Genomic DNA, 21,433 nt, shown 5'->3' with positions numbered 1-21,433 from the left:
TTATACCTAGCGTTACAAGAGAAGTGCCTATGCTAAAGCATGGCTAAGACAATTAATACAATAAACTTCACCTATACACATTCATTTATGGACTTTGGTTATGCCTATAGCAAACACTGCTAAACTGTTATTAAGGAAAAGTGAGGCTGTATGGTCTTTGAAAACCCAAACCTTAATTATGATCCCTATTATAAAGTACTACCGTACTGCATGATATTGTAGCAAATATGGCAAAAGTGATTCATAGAGGTAAACTGACTTTTGTAGCTAGACAATTATCATAATCATTTGCACAATGGCTGGAATAGGTGGAAAATTTTTATAGCTGAAGTATGATCTACGGAATCTATGAAAATTTCAAGCGCAGATCGGATTGGCTCAGTGCAGGATCAAGGCTGCCCAGGTCCAGTCATGGATTCTGATTTAGTACATCTTCAACCAGGATCATGTATGTGTAGCTAGGTAGGCACTGATTCCAGTATCCGAGATTTTAATTAAAAATCTGATTCTATTTTTCAATAGAACTCTGGCACAAAATAAGAAAGCAAGTTTAACTTAGATTGCTTCATCATCCGAGCTCCCATGAGGATGAGAATTGATATGGGTTTGTCCATAGCTACGTATATGCTAAGATCTTAGTTTTGTCGTGTGCATCACATCTAAGTGAGAAGCACTGAACTACAGTTTCAAGACAGTCCAGGTTACTAGATGGCTTCCTAATTCATTTGTGCCATTTTTTTCCTTTAAAATGTATGGCTGATTGGGAGCCCCAGAGGAAAAATTGCAGCTTTAAAGTACTGTGCATGCCGAAGTATAGCAAAAAAAGAAAAAGTGCGTTCTGGAGAAAAAAGTGATATCGTATTGTACCCTGGAGAAAAAGTGCGTATCACGGAAGCCACTGTTGCCGCTCCAAATGTTCCTGTGAAAAAATAAATTTGTTCATAGCTAACTGCATGTCGAAAAGCCAGTTCATAAATCCAATGGTCACCCTCTGAAAACAGCATGTACGAAGCCCACACATTATAAATAGGTGGATCTCTGGGTTAGTAGGGCACTGAAAAGCAAAAAAGGATCACAATCTGAGGTTGCCAAAAGTTCATAGATTATTTCAGGTTCACAAACAAGACAAAAAGTTCATCATAGTAAATCTTAGTGTGACTATTCACAACATGGCAACACTGACGTGAGCACTGCATGTTGCCAGATATTCCCGCTCGTACACAAAAGAAAGAAGGAGACTGACAGTGTCACGGCTGAAACAAAAAACAAGCAAAACACTCAGCTGATACCGGTATAGTATGGTTGTTAAAGGGTTGGACCTGGAAAAAAATGGTATAGAAGAAATTTTGATATCAAAAGAAGCGTAATTTTTCAGACAACAACATATCCAAAATCCACTGAAATCTACCTTGGGGAATTTTTTTTATTCCTTATTAAAATTTCCTTTGGAAATAACACATACGACTAGCCATAAAGTAACAATATTTACACCACCACTAAAATCTTTTTATAGTAAATTGTTACAGTGACCTTTTCTTTTTATAACATTGTACTTTCATCTTCTAAGTCAAAGTTTTCTTCCTCCAATTCAAGAATGATGTCATCAGTATTTTTACAGTTTACCCCTCGGCAGTCCCCACAAGCGGTTACACATTTAAGACCATTTTTACGGCAAGAGCATGCATTTGTTCCGCATGGATTTCTAGAAGAAGGTTTACACTTGCATCTAACAAACTTCAATAATGTTTCTGGTGCAGCAGGCAGATCTGTCATGACTGGATTTAGTCTAGTTCCATCAAGCCGCCAACCCCATTCCTCTGGGTTATATTGACACTCTTCATGGGTGAGCATCTTCCAAAGCATCACCTGTAAAGGAACTCTCAAACTGTGAAAGTATGCTGCCCTTTCTGTTGGAGGTAGCTTCTGTGGGTCAACCACTTTACTTGCTGAGACCATCTCTAAGAACTTCACATGGCGCAATGAGTTTAGAGAATCACCATCCTTTCCACCAAACAGGATAACAAATAAACGAACACCTGCTTTGCCAACTTCATCAGGTGTTGCAGAAGAAGCACTCATCAAGAGTGCAATCTGTTGCACTTCTTTACATACTTGGATTTTCTTTACCAGGTTTGTTTTTCCTTGTCCAAAAGTTGCAGAGGTAGTATCACAGCCAGTCCAAGCATGAATGAACAATAGTTGAGATGTCACTATATTCCCAGCCTTAGAAATCAGATCGCGTATTCTCCACACTTGTAAAGTTTTTTTCTGTGATTTCTTGGTCTCAGACAGAAAATACACATCAGCCATAGCGTCCGTCCAGTGGTGCATTAAAAGGATGAGCACATCCGTGTCATCTGCTACCACATTGACCTCCTTTCCCTCCATAGCCATTTGAAGGGCACAAGCAGCTATCATTGTATCAGCATCTCCAGGAGAATTATGAACAGCCTGGGCATCAGATTTTAAGTAGCAACTTAGTAGTGAAATAAACTGGGCTTTGTTACCTTCATTTGAAAGAAATGTCTCCTGATTTACATTGGCTTCCATAGATTCAATTAGTTGTATATCTGCACATGCTTTCTTTACTCTCCTCTCATGTTCATGATCTTTTATTGATGGACCTTGTTTGTAGCCATCAAAAACAATGCAGCAGTTTCCATACTTGGCACGTACGTAACTCACATATTGTTTCACTATGTCTTGGTATGTTCCTTTCTTTATCCATTTAAGTTTATGGATAAGAGCACCACCATCAAGAACATACTTTGCTTGTATATTCAGTGCAGATGGTTCAACAGAATTCTTTAAGCCCCTTGATAGCTGTGACTTGTCAGTTTTTCGTAAATAATTATCCTTGAATAAGGAAGTTGGGATTGTTGTAAGCTCATAGTTAAAAAATTGAGCCATGTCTTCTTCTCTCTGTACAACAGCAATAAGTCTCGAGAACAGCAGCATTGGATTGATAGTAACTTTCTTTTTGTCAACTTGAATTCCAGGTTGCAGATGGTCAAGAGATCGAACTTGGTCACTTCTTTTAATTGATGCATCAATGATGCTCATGTTGTCCAGTTTCTTGTGTATTTTTGCACCAACCTGTTCTGTCTGATCACAGTTCACACCATCATCATCTGAAGCAGTCAAACCTGATGACAAAGAACACAGTTTGGGTTGATTCGGGTCAAATGGCTCATATTGATTAAACCAACTTTGAATCTTTCTCAGGTCTTCATAATCCCGCTTGCTTCGTGAAGTTCCAAATTCAATGTGCTGTTCTGATGTTCTGTGCTTTAAATTTGTGGCTGTAGTCATTGCATCGTGGATCCCAGCACATTTATGCATGCTGTAAATCCACTGAAGGTGGACAGATTCTGTTACTCCTCTTCCTCTTGTTAACCCCCCACGGCTTTTGATTGATCTCATCATAACTTGTTCAATTATGAGGTCTGTCCACAATCCAGCCCAGTATCTGTCACTTCTACGAACAGTGTGAAAGCCTTGTTCAATGAAGCAGCAATAAAGCCATGGATGATCAGTAGGCAGCTCCCGCATTAGTTGCAAATATAGCCTAGAACTCTTTGCATAGTTGATGTGACCAGTTGCAGCAAACAAGTTCAACATCTGTTCAGTTGCTATGAGATGCAGGTTCCAATTCCCTGTTCTTTCAGCCAGAACGAACAGCTTCAAAGTCTCCACATACTCAATATACTGCAACCACAATTTGGCTGTTCGTGATTTTTCAGCAAGAAATAATTTGTACTTAAGTAGGCACCCCTCCAACTTTAGTAGTTCCTTTGATTCAGCGATATCAGCAATTGCTATAGATTGGAGTTGGATTCCTTCATACAGATCATAGATGTTTTTTACATCATCAACACTAAGCTTGTCCTCTATAACATCCATTTTGTCTGATATGGGATCATCATCATATGCTTCACAATCGTTTGTGTCTTCACCTTCATTGTGTTCCACCAGCTCTTCTTGATATGGTAGCACGACTAACATTAACTTATTTACCAAAGCCGCCTCCACCAAGAAATGCCCACGCAATGCCCTAGACACAGATTTACCTGAAATCATGTGGGAAACAGCATTTGGTCCATAGACAGTTTCCAGTGCTTCCTCTAGTCCAGACCCTTTCATCATTGCACCGATGCTGCCCATAAAGCTCATCATAGTGTGAAAGCCACCAAGCCTGCATACCATATTCAGTGATTTTGCCTGTATCATTTCAACTGCCTTGAGCCACAATGGTTGATCAAATGTTACACATGGCGTTGGGATATTCAATCGTTCAGCTTGATCTTCAATGTAGATTAAGGTAGAATACATACAGTTATCATCAGATGGGCTCAAATCAATAATAGGCAAAAGAAGCACTTCAGATTTGCAAGAAGAAACATGGCAGTCAGAAAAGGCATTCTGCATAAAACCCGACCAATTTGCTCTCAGTCTGGTAGTGTTGCTGAATGTCCATCCAGAGTGCCAGAGAAGATTGGAGTATAGCTCTGATGGTAACGTGTATGGAACTTGTAATTCAATGATTGATTTATACAAAACTGATGCAAGACCCTGTTTGTGTGGGATTACATATTGTAAGATAGGTATTCCTTTATCCCTGACTAGCTCATTTACCTTGACACGTTGCTGTCTGCTGATTACCCGTGACTTGGTGATGAGTGGTACATTATCTTTGGGAGTTGAAACAGCAATAATTCCCATACCATACAAACTGCCATTACCATCTAGTGATGCCACGTTGCGGTCAACATTATCTGCAACCCACTGAGTAAAAGCACCGGGAAGGTACTCTGCAAGCAAGTTATCGAGGCTTTCACTCTGAATAACGGATTGTTTGTATCTATTTACCTCATCATAAGTGATGGAGAAACCTAACCGTGACAGTTCATTCACAAGCCACCTTGACCCAAACACATGATCCATCTCCACACCAATGCCGAATAATGTAGGCGTTATAACAGATCTAGGCCTAGCAGACTGTACAATAGAATGGCCAATACTATTCTGCTTCAGTTCAGACTGTATTACAATCTTCAGGAATGTCTGTAAATGGAGTGGTATCCATTCCCTACCTTTATTAACATCAGCAACATCTTCATTGGTGGGATATGATGTTGTGTCATAATTTATTTCCCTGATTTCAGCCCTGATAATTTTAGCTGCAGCACTCACTATGCGCTCTGCTTCCTCTTCTGTGTTTTCTTTCTTTTCAGAATACCATTTGTCATTGATAATATAACTTGCCATGTTTCTAAAGCATAAAACAGTACCACGCCCCTCGACATCTGCAAAGAATATGAAGTCTTCGTAATGTTCATGCAATTTCTGTTTAAGCCATTTAAGAGTATATACATCAGATCCATCAGAAAATTCCGACATCTTGGCATGCAATTCTGTTAACGTATAGAGCTCAGCATCGGCATCTGATTCAAGCCAATGGCACAACAATTGGAACCAATACAGCATTTCTCTATCTTTGGTCCTACCTAGAACACTTGATGTGGATAAAGTATTCCCCTTATTAAGCAAAAAACGTGAATAACAATTTGAATGGTAAATTGCCTCTGCTGCAACCAAGTCAAAACAACCATGCAAACGTTTTTGAACCTCAGATGCCCATTCATCACCCCTTTTGTCACAACACTCTAGTAGATTATCATGCATGGTAAGTGTTGTAACATTGTGTATTTTGCTCCTCTCTGGGTGGCGAGCATCAAATTTAATATTTTTCCCACATAGCATGCAGTTTTCTTTCCAATTGAATGACGACATGCTAGATCTTAACCTCTTTGCTTGTGGAAGCTGGTCCTCTTCAATATTCCTGGAACAAGTGGCCCTTCTTTGGTTGGTATAATCTCGACGACAGTGTTTATGTACTAAGACCTTTCCAATAGGTGTACTGCTGATACATTCAGTTAAGTGAGCATAAAGCATTGAATGTCCACGTTTTTTACTGAAGCTGATAAGACTCATCATACCCTTTTCTGTCACTGTGATAGCTTTATCTTTTTCAAAATTCTGCCTACATATAACACAACTGTCTACTGCAAATCTGCTATTTGCTCCAGAAGGTTCTTCTTCAACCATGATAACTTGTTCTGCAATCCAATATATATATATACTAGTTACAAAACTTCAAACTACTGAAACAACTACTTATCGAAATAAATGTGAAATAATAAAGCTAACACATTTAACATAGTGTATTTAACAAATAGGTGGCTAACAGTGAACAGCTTACCTTCAAATTAGAACCTTTTAGTCACACACATGGTATCTTCCAAATAATGCACAATTAATTTTAGAGGTGCTAATTGTCATTGTCCTACCTGATAACATTGTTGCACAAGTGCTAAAACAAATTGTACCTTCATATTAGAGAAACTAAGTCAATTGAAAGTACATAATAATGTTATGTGGCTAAAATGTTTGTCAATTATAAATGGTCATAAATTAAATTCCCCGAATGCCATTAAGGTGGATTTTGGATATGAAAAATTCTGCATCTTTTGATACCAAAATTGTTTCTATACCATTTTTTTCTACGTTTGACCCTTTTGTGATGTTCAACAGCTATACTAGTAGTCTCGCGTGGCCAGACCGCTTTTTCTCGCACGGCGCTTATCGATTGGAAATATAGCTCACGCGAGCTTACACGTCCACTAAATCCTGCTCTATGTGATGGAAGAGGGTTGGAGTATTTTTGGGTGGAGCATTTCTACGTGGGCCGCCATATCAGTGGCTGGATTAGTATTGTACTTCTTATATGCGTAAGTATATCAACAGTGATCAGCATCTATGATATCAGCATGTATGTAAAATGAGCTCCAAGTCAACAATCTCGCATTGCGATTGTGAGCTCTGGTGTGTCGTCCTTGTCTACTATATTAAAGGGAGTTAGGTTAGGTAATCCTAAGGCTGCAGCACATGTTGCTGTAGACCTTCAGTGCTGGTCACTGTAAAGTGTTAATAATAAATACTTTAGGTTTAAGGAAGAAAATCCATCCCTCCTGGAGGAAGACTGAGTGTGGCCCCGACTAGACATTGGGTGACCTGCAGTTCGAATCCTGGGGTTGGAGGGATTTTTTTCCTTACTTTGGCCCCTTTTCTGTTACACCTTTCCAGCTATAGGTCATTAAGTCTAAGTCCTTGAAGTTAGGTTAGGTAATCCTAAGGCTGCAGCACATGTTGCTGTAGACCTTCAGTGCTGGTCACTGTAAAGTGTTAATAATAATAAAAAAAAAATAAAATTCACTCAGTATCATTAAAACTGATTTTCAGTGGGGCCCTGCTCCTCAGTGTCTGCCTGTTGATCTATGCAAGGGGTTGTCACGTGGTATAAGCCAGGGTTCGAAACTCTAAACAATCCTGTGCAATCTTGGAAATTCAGCAAAGATTGTAAATGAAATTTCAATAACCATGGCCAAAAGTTTGTAGCATAATGGACGATAGCTCAGTGATTACCTCCCATATTATCAAGGGGGTGGCACTCCAATATACCCTGTACTCTGATCTTCGTCCTTGGTCAAAGTGGTCAAACTCAAAAAAATAAGCCTTGTCTTACGCTAAATCCATGCTTGACTCTTGACTAAATTTTGTAAAATTACAGTTATATTCTAATTCTAAAAGTATCAATTGTGGTATACACTTTACAAACGAACTTGACTTTTGACGTAGTACAAATTTCTTGCTTGACTTTTGACTTCCGTTTTCACCGAGGACGAAGATCAGAGTACAGGATATATTGGAGTGCCACTCCCTTGACTCTTGCTACAATGAGTTGATTTTAGTAGCTTCTTTAAGGTAGAATTGCTAGTTTCTCATCAGCGATTTCCAAAATTTGATGCTGGCAGTGGTAATTATGAAGGAAGCCACTCAAAATCACAGCAGCAGCAGGTTATCTGTCACTACAAGGATTATGTGCTTTACCACCTTTCAAGAAATAGTTCCTTAGCTGAAAATACTAGTTTTGGATATGCTAGTACATGTGATTAATTGTAACAATAATGAATTTAGAGGAGGCAGGGTGGAAGGTGATGCAGGCGGGTGATGAGAAAGCCCAACCTAGTCTCACATGGCCATACCCTATATTGTCTCGGGATGGCACTTTCCAATTAAAAGGTTATAAACCCCAGACTAGTCTTGACTTCCAGTATTGTGTCCCATCATATATGTCAATAATTAAATATGTCAGCTGTGCCCAACTTACAATTTCTTGACCTTCATGAGTAAATCTCTTTTGAAATGAACGAATGAATAGGTTGAAACCCAAGCAATGCCCAGACCATTGTGTTATACATGTTACAGATCAACATCTTAGCGTAAAGCATGGTGTTGACACTGTTTAGTGTACAGGGTATTACGGATGATGTACAAAATTTTACAGATGCTATACAGAAATTTAGAGCTTGGTATTGTTTCAAAAATTGTAAAGTTGTACAGATTGCAAAGTAGATTGTCGGCAAGTTTCAGGGCTTTTGGTATCTGCGACGATAGTTGAAGTCCTTGCCAAAAGAAATTAACCTTAACCTGCAACTGTGACAAATATTTTCATCCTTATATGTTGACTTAGTAATTTCCATCAATCCTTTACCATCTGAATTGTAGATTCACTACAGTACTTTGTAACCTCAACTGACTGAACATTATGTACCCTACTTACAAATCCTATAAATTATTAAGTTGTTATGTTTATCTGTATAGCCCTACTTAGTTTTGTTTGTGATCTCCTGTAGCTAAGAATTTAAAGGTTTTTTTTTTTTTGCAATGTCCCATTATTATTATTATTATTTTGTTTTTGAAGTATTTTTGTATATAGTACCAAAATTGATACCTGCTGTACACTCAAGTGTATAATAGAGGCTTGCATATGGGTATTAAATTCAAGTTATTAACACTGTAAGCCACATTTTTGTTCTAGAACCCCCATAGTAGACCATACTAATAATAATTATTGGTTTTTCTAATGCTTTCATGGAGTCACTTGCTATCCGTGTATGATGAATGAATGGGCTTTATTTACAGATTCACTTATCTGAATACTTTGGTTATTTAACTGGCTCATAGGTGTCCGGATAATGGAGGTCCCACTATACCAGACCAAGGATAGTGTTTCAACCATACGATAGCCATGTAACTTCCCCTTTGGTGTGGCAGGAAATACCCATGTCATATTTTAGTCATTGATGCGTGAGACATAGTGCAGAAAAGGTATGAAAAATTAAATTGGTGACAAACTCAGTAGTGTTGTGTTGTCATTAGTGTAGATGTACATGTGTATATTGGGAGACACAAGTTGGAGTGTGCACTGTCGTATTGTATGTATCTATCCTGGAAAATCCTGTTGCAATGTCACGATAATGTATGAATCATACAGTTTGTACTGTATCATCACACTCCCAATTTAATTTGTCTAATTGTTGCTACTATCCACCCACAGGTTCTGGTATGCTCCTTTCCAAATTCTAAAAAGAGCAGGAATTCAGGGGCCAACTCCAACCATGTTTTTTGGCAACATTCAAGAAATGTTTGGCAAGGTTAGCATTGTTCTGACTGTCAATATTAATCCTATTGTTACATTGATACCTGCTACCATTATAACTGAAGTTTGTATATACCATTTCTAACTCAGTCACGAGACTCCATGTTAGTTCCTCAAAGCTAATGAGCATGTCAGTTATAGACTGGATAGTATACATGTAGGTAGAGCCTGTTTACCATACGTAACTTACAGCAAAGAAAGCAAAATATCACGATCTTCCCTTGTAGGCTGTAGAAATAGGGGTCAGCCTCCTTCTCCCCGGATGACACATACTCTAAATGTACTTGAAACAACACATGGAAAATAGATCTCTAAAACATCAAAATTTCCAAGCCATGGATTTGTATGTAACACTATTAATAGCTACAGCTGTAGAAAACACTAATAGACCCTCTCACTAATCATATGTATGTTTTAATACATTGTAGGGTGTGGTGAAGTTTGGTGAAGAGATGGTTGCCAAGTACGGACCTGTTGTTGGGTGAGCTGTATTGCTGTCATGGCAAATAAACAATAATTTTTTCAGGTTTTATGTTGGTTGCCACCCTTATATATTAGTGACTGACCTGGATATTTTGAAACAAGTGTTGATTAAAGATTTTGACCACTTTACTGACAGAGTGGTACGTGTAGTGTGTCTGTGTGTGTTGGTGCGTGCGTGCGTGCGTGTATGTATCACATGTGCTTGCGTTGCTAGAGTGTATGTAGTGTACACATAGTGACATTAAATTTGTTCTTCCCTACAGCAGTTGTTAGGTCTACAGACTATCAGTTACATTGTTCACAAAGGTTTATTGACCACAAAGGGAGACCACTGGCGACGTTCACGAAAAATCCTTTCACCAACCTTTAGTACACTAAAATTAAAGATTGTAAGATTTCACTTCTAGGTGCTCATCATTAATTTTGTTGTGTCTTGTTCCAGATGGCACCCATCATGCAGGACTGCTCAGATCACATGATGCAAAGGTTCACAGAGTCATGTGATAGTGGTATTGCAGTAGATGTCTTTAGGTGAGCACATATTGTTGTATGGACAAAGTAATACTATAGGGACTATGTCCACTAAACACACAAGACCCTTTATACACATATATGCCAATTATAAATACATTTCTTCAATTCACTCATTATTGAACAGTACAGCAAGACCGATATTCCCTATTAAAGCAGTCGCAGCCACACATGTTTAACATAGTTATGCTATACAAAAAAAGTTAACAAACTGAAATGAAGTAGGGTTCCAGTGATAAAAAGTAGTGAACAAGATGGCATTAAACAGACGGTGGATGTAAGGATTTCCTTATAGCTATGTTGTAATAGCTACCATCATCTCTTGTTTCACTACTGGAACCCTAATTCATTTTTAACATTAATAATTTTTAATCTAAATTTATTGTTCACACAGTTGGTATGGTAACTACACTATGGATGTGTTGTTGTCAACATCACTGGGAGCATCTTCAGAAGACATGGGGGAGCATGGAGCATTAGTGGCTGCTGTTGCCAATGCCATGGCAGCCCAGCAAACAGGAAGTGCTCTTAATGCTCTGACTACACGTGTGCTTTTCTGTGAGTTAACAAGTTCTCTGGTGTTGCTATATTATTGCATCTTTCTTTTAGCAAACTTTCCATGGCTGTTACCATTCATCCGATATTTTAATCAAAAATCACCTTATGGACTTAGCTGGCAATACATGGAGGTTACAGCTAAGAAGCTTGTACAAGAACGACGCTCCCATGGCAATAAGGGCAAGGTACACCTAACAGTGTCAAGTGTCACTGTTGTGCAGGCTTCTGCCTTTAGTGGTGACCTAACAGCTGAAATGAAAGTCATTTTAGTATTTTAACCACTGCAATTTATACGAATAGCACAGGTCAGATAATGAGTACTGATCATTTCCCAATAGTGATGGCCTCTATTGGCCACTATCAACCAGTGTGGGCAGAAGCTTCTGCAGTGTGATGTATTTGTTGTGTTGAGTGCTACTGAGATTTTGTAAATGAAAAGCTAAGAATTTCTGTCCATCACCATTGAGTTTGGTGAATTGGATAAGCAGCCTCCTTCACTATGGCTAAAACAATACTGATTACAACAGTCAATTTACTACGTCACTAAGTGTTTTTAAGTGGAGTTTGATAACGATATAGTTTTTCTGAACTCTTTCTGCGTGCGTGTAACTCATTATCTGAGTAGGGATCCCCCAAAAAATGACGCACCACGCCTAAAATTCCACCTTTAAAATCATCCTAGAGACATCTTACAAGATGAAAAACACCTTTACAGAATAATATTAACATCAAATACAGCTTAAAAACAAGAAACACGTACAGGTGGCTGGATATAATTTTTTTTAATCATCAAAACTCGAAATTTTGTCTGTCAGCCTGCCCAATCACAGTCGCAGGGCTGGAGGCCAAACAAAGCTGCACACGGCCATCATTTTATGCCACAATACCAAACTCGATCACCAGTGGCATGTACCTTTTGGGATTCCGACAAGTGTGTGCCCTGTCTTTTCTTATCAGGTTGGTAATTGTCTTCTTTATGCAATGAAACCATATTGAGACATTAATTTTTATATCAACACTTTCCTTGTACAGCATATTTAGATGCCACAAAATTTATTTAAAGTACTTATGCTTGGTACTTACCTGTAACTTCACAATTGGATCGAGACCACACATAGTAATGGATTAATAAGGATCGAGCATGGATACCACTCCTCTTAACAATCTATTTATGTGATCACGATGACCACACACCCTTATTATTGGTCTAGTGGTATTTATAATGCTAGCAAAGTGAAAATATGAAATAGTGACATGCCCCTAGTAGGTGAAAGGCTCAAGATACTCTAATACAGCAGTCGCCCTAATAGAACAGTCATGCATTTATAGCTGTATGCTATCATATTGCTATGACGAAAAAAACTAAACTAGTATATTTAAAACTTATTAATTTAAGAATGATCCAAGTGATAAAATGTAGTGAAACAAGAGATGAATGATGGTATTACAGCATAGCTCGGTGGGAAAATCCCTACTTTGGCATTGAACAAAATATTTGCTATAAAGGGATTTTCTCACAAAGCTATGCTATAGTACCATCATTCATTTTTCACTACTTTTTATTGCTTGGATCCCTACTCCATTTTAGATTTTAAATATACTAGTTTCTATGGTCTCAAGGTGACAAGTACACTTGCTAATATTGTCTATATCAATATCCCCTACAGAGGAAGGACATATTAGAACTGATACTTGCTGCAAGAGAAGATGAAGAAGGGTTTGCTAAGACTCCTAACAAGAACACCACCAAGGGCTTGCATGATAGTGAGATTGTAGCCCACATCACTCATTTCTTCATAGCAGGTAGGGTACAACCGAAAAATAGATTGATATCATACAGTACGGTAGTTATGAACAAACAAGTGTGAGGATGTTTAATCTTATAATTTCAAAATCAATTGTAGTTCTGATGGTCCTACAGTACATTTGGCTAAATAAGTGGATGTTATATCTGAATACTTCAAATTATTACCTCTGGTGAACCTTGAGACATCATAAAAGCTAAAATGGCTACAGTGTCTTGAGGTTGCATAAAGTTGGAACTTGATCAATATTTATACACACCAAATGATGCTTTAGGTATCATGATAATTGAAACACCGCAAAATATCAATAGTGATTGAAGGATACTGTTGGTATCATACAGTACGATAGTACTGTATAGTAGGGACCACAAAGGAGTAGGCGTGGCCCACGAAACAATATCACCCAAAAAACAGCCTCAATTTCCCCTGACGATGATGAGGCAGTATTGGTTAGGTAAAACTAACCCCAAACAAGCTTTCAGATCGACCCGAAACGCTTCCAACAAGTTGCTACGGAATTTTAAAAATAATGTATTTTCTACTGACTGACTGAGTAAGTAAGTGACTGAGTGATGCCTTCAGACAAGCTTAACTCGATAACGGCTAAGGCTACGGGCTTGATTTTTTTCATTGTTCGACGTCACTTCGTCCCGACAGGTGCCTTTTGGCATACCGCAGTACGTACAATGCATTCTTCATGGACTTACCAGTGTCCTCCTTTGTGTCCCATTCATCTTTGCTGACAGCGAAAAGTGTCGATTTGGCGATAGCACATGATGGCTTCCCTTCGCGTAACGGAAATCGTCCGTATTTTTCATAATGGCTATTTTGATAGCAGAGGTGCTTGTCAAACAGTTTTTGATTCGTACTGTTACAGGGATTTTTCTAGTGGGGAATTTTGCCCCCCCCCCTGAAAATGATTTTGCCCCTCTGTCTCAACCAGCCTAATTTAAGTTAAACCTAATGATGGGGGGGGGGATTGAGCCTAATTTAAATTCTGCCCCCCCTTCCCCCCTCAATTTCTGAAAAACTCAGATTGCCCCCCTGAATTTATTTTCTAGAAAAATCCCTGCAGTGTTGTGTAATGGGTTGAACATAGCCGACAACGAAGCGTAATGGATACTTCACTTTTCAGACGATAATTGATATGACTAGGGCGCGGCACCATTTCTTTTGGAATGCGTCTCGGACTTGTTTGTTAACTTTTTTTTGTAAATAATTATTATGACTGGTGAACCCACGCATACTGCATCTGAAATGGCGCCGCGTGCCCCAATTATCATCTGAAAAGTGAAGTATCAATTACACTTCGTTGTCAGTTATGTTCAACCCGTTACGCATCATTTTCAAATCAAGAACTGTTCGAAAAGCACCTCTGCACAACATAGAAAAATTTGGAATTTTCAACTAGAGTAGGGACCATAGCACATTGATAAAAAAAGTATTGAAACAAGCTGGAGTAGTACATGATATTAAATCACAGTAAAACAATAAGAAGTGTTATATCCCTACTGTGCTCAAGATACCATATATATAATGGAAATGCACAGTAGGGATATAACACTTCTTATTGTTTTACTGTGATTTAACATCGTGCACTACTCCAGCTTGTTTCAGTACTTTTTATCGATGTGCTATGGTCCCTACTCTAGTTAAAAATTCCAAATTTTTCTGTGTACTTGTATACATTACAAGTGAGCTATTCCAAAGCATTTTATTCTTGTAAATACTGTGATTTATTAAATATTCTGGTTACCTCGTTTATTGCTATTATTTTAGTGTCCATTAGATGCATAATGCCAAGGGCAAAAGATATTTAAAAGCCTTATATATTTATTTATACCGTATTGAATCTCAGAATTCTCAATACCCGCTGCCCATTACTACAGTTGAGGGTTGCACCCTCCTATACTCTCAGCAGCCACTCCTGAGATCAGCAATTTCCTCTAGATGCCACTGGTTCCATGTATGAAGGGATTCTAGGAGGGAATAAACGAGTGCCAGTATTTTATTACTGTTATCCCGTTAGCTCTTATTAGTTGATAATGTGTTACATTGTGTAGGATATGAGACTACCAGCACTTGTCTGGCATACACATCATATCTGCTGGCACTTAATCAAGACAAACAGGATGAGTTGTATCGAGAAATTGAGCAGTTTTACAATGAGAATCCTGTAAGTATTATCAGCCATATTGCATGTTGTGTGTGGGTAGTATACCATTGTATACTTGACTATATAATGTGAGCCTGGTATGTTGAACCACATAATATGATGATCAGTATGTCAGGCATGAGAGTAAAGAGTTTTTCTGGTTGAAAATTGGCCAATATTCTTCAAATTTTCATTGGATTTGCATGACACATAGTACAGTGATTTGCATGTTTGATCTCCTTTGCATGTCAAATGAAAGTGTGCATTTTTTTTGTAGAGTTTGGGGGGAAGGCATCTTAGGAATGCCTGATGCTATTTATTTATTAGAAACACTTCCATGCATTGGAGCACAAATCATGAAACTACACACATGCATGAAAGTTAGTGATGAAACAAATGACAAACTTTACTATCTGGATACCAAATATTTGATAACTCCTTAACCACCAAGAGTTCATGATATATAATTGGGGAGAGTATCTAACTGCCAGTATAGCATGTACAGTATAGCATGTACAGTCTTACTGCTACAAGTTCACTGTTGATAATTTGTACACCTCTACCCTGCTTCTACTGATGATAGAGAACTGTTAATTGGCATTGATAAGGTCAAGCTTTTATTAATTCTAAGAGAAGCATGAGGTGTTACTTGCACAGCGATTGTTAGATGCTCTATGATTGGTCATTTTGTTCTTTTTCTCGGCACAGCGCTTATCGATTTCGTTATAAGCGCCTGCTCGAAAAAGGCAATCGATAAACGCCGTACCGAGAAAAAGTGGTCTGGCTACACGAGACTAGACCCCTGCCCCTCTACCTAGCACACTGCATAATTAAGCAAAATTCTTGTTGTACTCATGTATTAATATATGAACTGAATTTTACAACCTAAACTAGAATTGTCAGCGACACTGTGTATAGTTTATGAACTTTATCACCATTTCTGACCTGTAGACTGCTACAACTTATGAAGCTTGTCAAGGTGTGCAGTATTTAGATATGGTGTTGTGCGAGTCATTAAGGTTCTATCCACCTGTGTCTAGGTAAGTGTTTGTTTCTTGTTATAAGTTGTTGTGTGCTGATAAATACAGTGTGCATTATAGATCTAGATGGACTTGTAGCTAAAACCCTTGTTCAAAACAGTAAGGTCGTACTGTTTAGTAGGGTTCACACCTAAATGATGGGTGCTGCCCAAAGTGCTGCCATTAAAAACCACAATAGAAACATCATATGTGACGAAAATCTTTTACAGAATAGTCTTAGTGCATCTAACTTCAAATCCAGCATTTAAAAAAAACATGCGTGTATGGCTGGATATTGAATATTTTAAAAGCACCAAAAACTAAAGTTTTTGTCTGCCTGCCTGCCTGCCTGCCTGCCTGCCTGCCTGCCTGCCTGCCTGCCTGCCTGCCTGCCTGCCTGCCTGCCTGCCTGCCTGCCTGCCTGCCTGCCTGCCTGCCTGCCTGCCTGCCTGCCTGCCTGCCTGCCTGCCTGCCTGCCTGCCTGCCTGCCTGCCTGCCTGCCTGCCTGCCTGCCTGCCTGCCTGCCTGCCTGCCTGCCTGCCTGCCTGCCTGCCTGCCTGCCTGCCTGCCTGCCTGCCTGCCTGCCTGCCTGCCTGCCTGCCTGCCTGCCTGCCTGCCTGCCTGCCTGCCTGCCTGCCTGCCTGCCTGCCTGCCTGCCTGCCTGCCTGCCTGCCTGCCTGCCTGCCTGCCTGCCTGCCTGCCTGCCTGTGTGACCACGGTACTAGTCACAAGACTAGAGACCAATAAGCACCACTGCATGCCACAATAACAAACTCACTGGTAGCATGTACCTTTTCTGGTTCTGGCAAATGTCTGCCTTCTGCGCTTTGACTTTCCTTCAGTTACATGGTCATCTTCATGGAAGAAAGCATTAATTTTCCAATTTTCCTTCTCAAAGAGGAACATATTTGGGAGTCTCAAAACTATTTAAAGTGCTGGAGTAGATACATGTAGCTGCACTTATAAAACAATTATGTGCTCTGACCATGTCCCTAAATGATCAGAACTTTCCGCCACATCATCCTTAACGATCAGAGCATGCCATGACCACACCCCTTAATGATCTAGCTGTAATCAGCTGTCGTTTTTCTGTAGAGAACTAGGCATGGCAAACCATGCTATTGTGTAGCTTACTTGGGATAAGCAAGGCAATTGAGATACTTTAGTACAGCAGTCACAGCCACACCTGTATAACATGCATAGCTATGCTATAACAAAAAAAGTTTACTAATTAGTACAATTAAAATTTTAAAATGAAGTAGGGATCCATAGTAGTGAAACAAAAGATATGAAACTATTGCCATGTCGGAAAATTCCATTGAACAGATGGTGTTAACATGTCGATGTAGGGATTTTTTCCTACATAGCTATGTTGTAATAGCCATCATCATTCATATATCTTATTTCACTACTTTTATTGCTGGAACCCTACTTCGTGTGTACTTTTAATATATCCACATGCTTGTATGAATTAATGTAGAAATGGTACAAAGACAAGGTGCTCGTTGGGTAACATTCAACTATGATTGCAATAGTAGTGTTATATCTATGCTTGAAGACGTCCAGTGGCCCACTTTATCACTTCGATGCACAATTTCAAGACTAGCATTTTCTATAATTCTATTATAAATGATCTCTCAGTCTTGAAGATTCCTCCATACTTCTCCACCACCTCCTATCCTACACATCGTCACCATCCATTTCACTCCTTCAGTAAGAACTAATTCATACAGATACAGTTTTTTTCCCAGAATTATAAATGACTGGAATAACCTACCAGTACTGTAACTATTGCTTGAAAGTGATTTTGTAACTATTTTGGGCTGGTCCCCTGGACATGTCAGTAACCCTGTTGTCCAGTAATAATAAAATAATAATTGAAACCCCACTTAATGGCCACCTCTTTAATAAGTCTGCTTGACCATGCCAAGTAGGTCCCAATCCCAGCTAAGATGTACTATACAATATCATTAATTAATAAGAACTACCTCATTACTTTTAGAGCCCTGGAATTTTTGCCTAAGACTGTACTGTTATGAATAAGTAGCTATATGTAATAATCATCACTATAGATGTCACAGTTGATAGCAACAACACAATGAAGCAGAGGAAAACGTTAACTATTATTAACAGAATTCTGCTATGGTGGTACACAAGATAGTTCGTACGGTGATTATTTTCTAGGTTAAAAAGGTGTGGCACTTAAATTCACAATTTGCTAGAGCTAAATTGTATGGTAGAGTTTGTAGTTCAGGTAAATATTTAACTATCATATAGCTTGTACCATTAATTGAGAGTTACCACTGGTATGTCATGTGCCACGTGGATGGCATGTTGTGTATTTGTTATGTATTTGTTGTGTATTTGTTGTGATTTACTGTGCAGGTCTGCAAGAGTAGCTGGTGAAACAGTCATCATTAATGGTGTAACAATTCCTAAGGGAGCTGTAGTTGAAGTCCCCATTGAGCTCACTCACCGTAATCCAGAGCTGTGGCCAGACCCGGATAAATTTATTCCTGAGAGGTAATCAAGTGTGTCTAACATGTGTGTTAGGGCTGGAACGAAGGTCAAATTTTACCCTCCAAAGCTTCTTACAAGAAAGCCACCGAAACTTTATAGATTATGTCATGGTATGATCATAACTGATGGGTGTATACCCATATGGTCTCACACTTTGTTGCAGTTGTAGTACAGGTTCTAGTGCAACTGCTTAGTACCATAATTTTGTCAATGATATTTGCATGCTTTGAAAAAGCACATGGCTTTTTTTTTACTGATTAGATATGTCATTGGTAGTATCCATGGTTATGAAGCTTTGGAGGGGTAAAACTGCCTTTAAAGGTTACAAAGCCTCTGAAGGTTTTGAAGTTTCCGAGCCTTTATTCCAGTCCTAGTGTGTACGTACATGTGTGCATGTGTGTTTGTAGTGTGTGTTACCGTGTAGCGTATGTGTTAAGTTGGTTCACATGCCACTGTAGGAACATTTATCTTGCAATATCTAGGGGTGGTCCTAGTAGAAGTCTGTCCCACTATACCAATGGAACTTGTAGCAAGATCGAGATACTCTAATAGAGAGGCCATTATAGGATCTGTGTATATAAAATATCTACAGCTTCTGAAGTTGTAACCAGTGGCGTATCTACACCCAGGCATTAGCTCACCTTGCTCGGGCATCAGAAAATCTTCTGGCATGGCAGCCATGCATGAAAATACACTGTTCACAATTTATTAATTACGATTCTATCCACTAGGGCACCATTGACTGTAGCGAACGCTTGCAGCAAATTCTTGAATGGAAAATAAGCACTGCACATTTAATTAAGAGCCTGACTTCTAATAATAGCTCCGTAGATTACCAGTTAGTATATTTAAATCTGAAAAACGGAGATGTGCCTGCCCAAATGATTAGTATGAATTTGTAACCTCATCAAAGTGATGATAGTTTGGAGTTTGCTTGTACGCAAACCATGCTACAAACCTGACCACGCAAAGTGGAAAATACTCAAGACGACTAGCTGTTTGGTTATTTGATTTCAGCAGGTAGAGGTCTATAATGCTGAATAGTCAGTGCCCGGATTTATTGTGACACAACTACGATGAAGGAATGTCAAGGGAATACCGTGAGAGAACTGCTGACAATACTTTGTAGGACCACTCAGCAGAGTGTGGTAGAGTTGGCGGGTGGTTACAGGAAATGAATGCCCCTACACTGAGTAGATGAACGAGTGTCATGACAGTTTTGTGATCCGCACAAGTACGAGTCGTGCAGTGCAAGATATCTATCGGTTCAGTAGTATTGAGTTGGAAGTATCCTTTTGTGTGGCACGTGATGCTGCAGTCCCACAATCGATGTATGCATCGTAGCTAGAGACTAGTATGGAGCAATTGTAGACTGATGAGCCATTCTATATGCATACAGATAAGAGTTAATAACTGTAGCTAGCCATGCCATGCACTTGAAAGCAACAATTTGATGAATGCATGTATGAACCCACACAGGTTGTTCACTGGACTATGTGTACAGGTAAATGGGTTTGCCCGGGCATCATGCTTGGGCTAGATACACCCCTGGTTGTAACTGACTCCTGTTTCTTGTGATGAAACTGGTTTATTCATTGTGATTCACCACTATAATGATGCAATAAGTAGAGAGAGAGATCATATATGTAGCTATGGCCTATGGGTGATGAGTTAATGATGTTAACCACATGTGTACACTGATGCAGATACACATGTGGTACCTGCTGATGTTTATGAATGAAAAAATAATTTTTAATGATCTTTCTGTGCATCTTTGTTAACTACACATGTACACTAAAAGCAGTGTGACAGTTTTATGTGTTTTATCAATGATAGGATAAGTGCAAAATAAGAATTAGTTACATTGAAATAGGTTTGAATTTCCTTATGTAATTGTAAATTCATGAGAGACCCTGGGCTGCCTTTGGTACCAGACAGTAGCCCTGTGCCTTGCCAGCCATACAGGCAGTCTAGATGTGCCACCAGAGGAGGTTGGTCGTGTGTCTTCTACGTGCAACCGTGCATCCAAACATGGTATTTGAATTACTATGAAATCTTTTTGTCACATTTACAAGAAGTACAGGTGTATGCATAATGTAGCATTTGTGTTTTAGCTAGGAAAGCCACGCAAAGTGTGTTGGGTTACTGAAACAAGACTCTGGGAACCGAAAATTTACCATATCAATTCACGCATTAGAATATTTTTTATTGATACTGAGGTGTTGGGGTTGAACTTTTCTTTAATATCATTTAAGATCACAAAATGTTTGGTGGATACGTGACCAACCTCCAACGATACGCCACTGAAGCATACTTAGCTATTTTATAAGATATTGTAATTATAAGTTTGCAATTCAAACAAGAATGTGTTACCAACCATATATCATTAATGTGGTAGGTTCTTACCAGGAGAAAAAGAGAAGAGGCATCCTTGTGCCTTCATACCATTTGGAGGTGGTCCTCGCAATTGTATTGGTCTACGATTTGCGATGCTTGAGGCAAAGATGTTACTGGTCCCAATAATCAGACAGATGAAGTTTGTTGCATGTGCTGACACAGAGGTTTGTTACACATCATACTAGTGTGTTGGTGATAATACTTGTCATGTCACAGATACCATTGAAACGGAAGTTGGGCCTCACTGTTGCTCCTGCCAATGGTGTATACCTGTTGTTACAGTCTCGGTAGTGTCATCACAGCTATTAGTCATCACTTATTTTTATTAATCATGATGCATTTTTTTATATCTTGTATGTGAAGCTCGATCCATATGCCAGGGCAACCCACAGGGGGGGGCAAC

The 21,433-nt window shown here is 39.1% G+C and overlaps 2 protein-coding genes across 4 annotated transcripts; one reads left to right on the top strand and one right to left on the bottom strand.

The window, feature by feature from the left end:
* Nucleotides 1-1,413: 1,413 nt before the first annotated feature.
* On the bottom strand, nucleotides 1,414-6,324 carry LOC136261667 (uncharacterized). Its single transcript, XM_066055708.1, has 2 exons — nucleotides 6,263-6,324; nucleotides 1,414-6,119 (listed from the first exon to the last, which is right to left on the bottom strand). Exon 2 carries the CDS (start codon nucleotides 6,106-6,108, stop codon nucleotides 1,540-1,542), a length of 4,569 nt encoding a protein of 1,522 aa, XP_065911780.1. The 5' UTR covers nucleotides 6,109-6,119; nucleotides 6,263-6,324; the 3' UTR covers nucleotides 1,414-1,539.
* A 312-nt stretch (nucleotides 6,325-6,636) lies between these two features.
* On the top strand, nucleotides 6,637-21,398 carry LOC136260139 (cytochrome P450 3A24-like). 3 transcript variants are annotated; one of them, XM_066053764.1, is made up of 15 exons: nucleotides 6,660-6,791; nucleotides 9,088-9,231; nucleotides 9,461-9,557; nucleotides 9,991-10,043; nucleotides 10,089-10,185; nucleotides 10,309-10,434; nucleotides 10,488-10,576; nucleotides 10,971-11,134; nucleotides 11,186-11,319; nucleotides 12,802-12,937; nucleotides 15,003-15,115; nucleotides 16,046-16,134; nucleotides 18,499-18,636; nucleotides 21,032-21,194; nucleotides 21,247-21,398. In XM_066053764.1, the coding sequence occupies exons 3-15, from the start codon at nucleotides 9,522-9,524 to the stop codon at nucleotides 21,319-21,321; spliced, it is 1,413 nt and encodes a 470-aa protein (XP_065909836.1). In that variant the 5' UTR covers nucleotides 6,660-6,791; nucleotides 9,088-9,231; nucleotides 9,461-9,521; the 3' UTR covers nucleotides 21,322-21,398. The 3 variants fall into 3 exon arrangements, with proteins under 3 accessions (XP_065909835.1, XP_065909836.1, XP_065909838.1); XM_066053763.1 differs by lacking the exon at nucleotides 9,088-9,231 and having other exon boundaries at nucleotides 6,637-6,791; XM_066053766.1 differs by lacking the exon at nucleotides 6,660-6,791 and having other exon boundaries at nucleotides 9,080-9,231.
* The last annotated feature ends 35 nt before the right edge of the window (nucleotides 21,399-21,433 follow it).

The sequence above is a fragment of the Dysidea avara genome, chromosome 7, assembly GCF_963678975.1.
Source record: "Dysidea avara chromosome 7, odDysAvar1.4, whole genome shotgun sequence".
In the NCBI taxonomy this organism is placed as follows: Eukaryota; Metazoa; Porifera; class Demospongiae; order Dictyoceratida; family Dysideidae; genus Dysidea; species Dysidea avara.
Note: the sequence above shows the minus strand (reverse complement) of the source record. Positions and strands in the feature narration are given on the sequence as shown.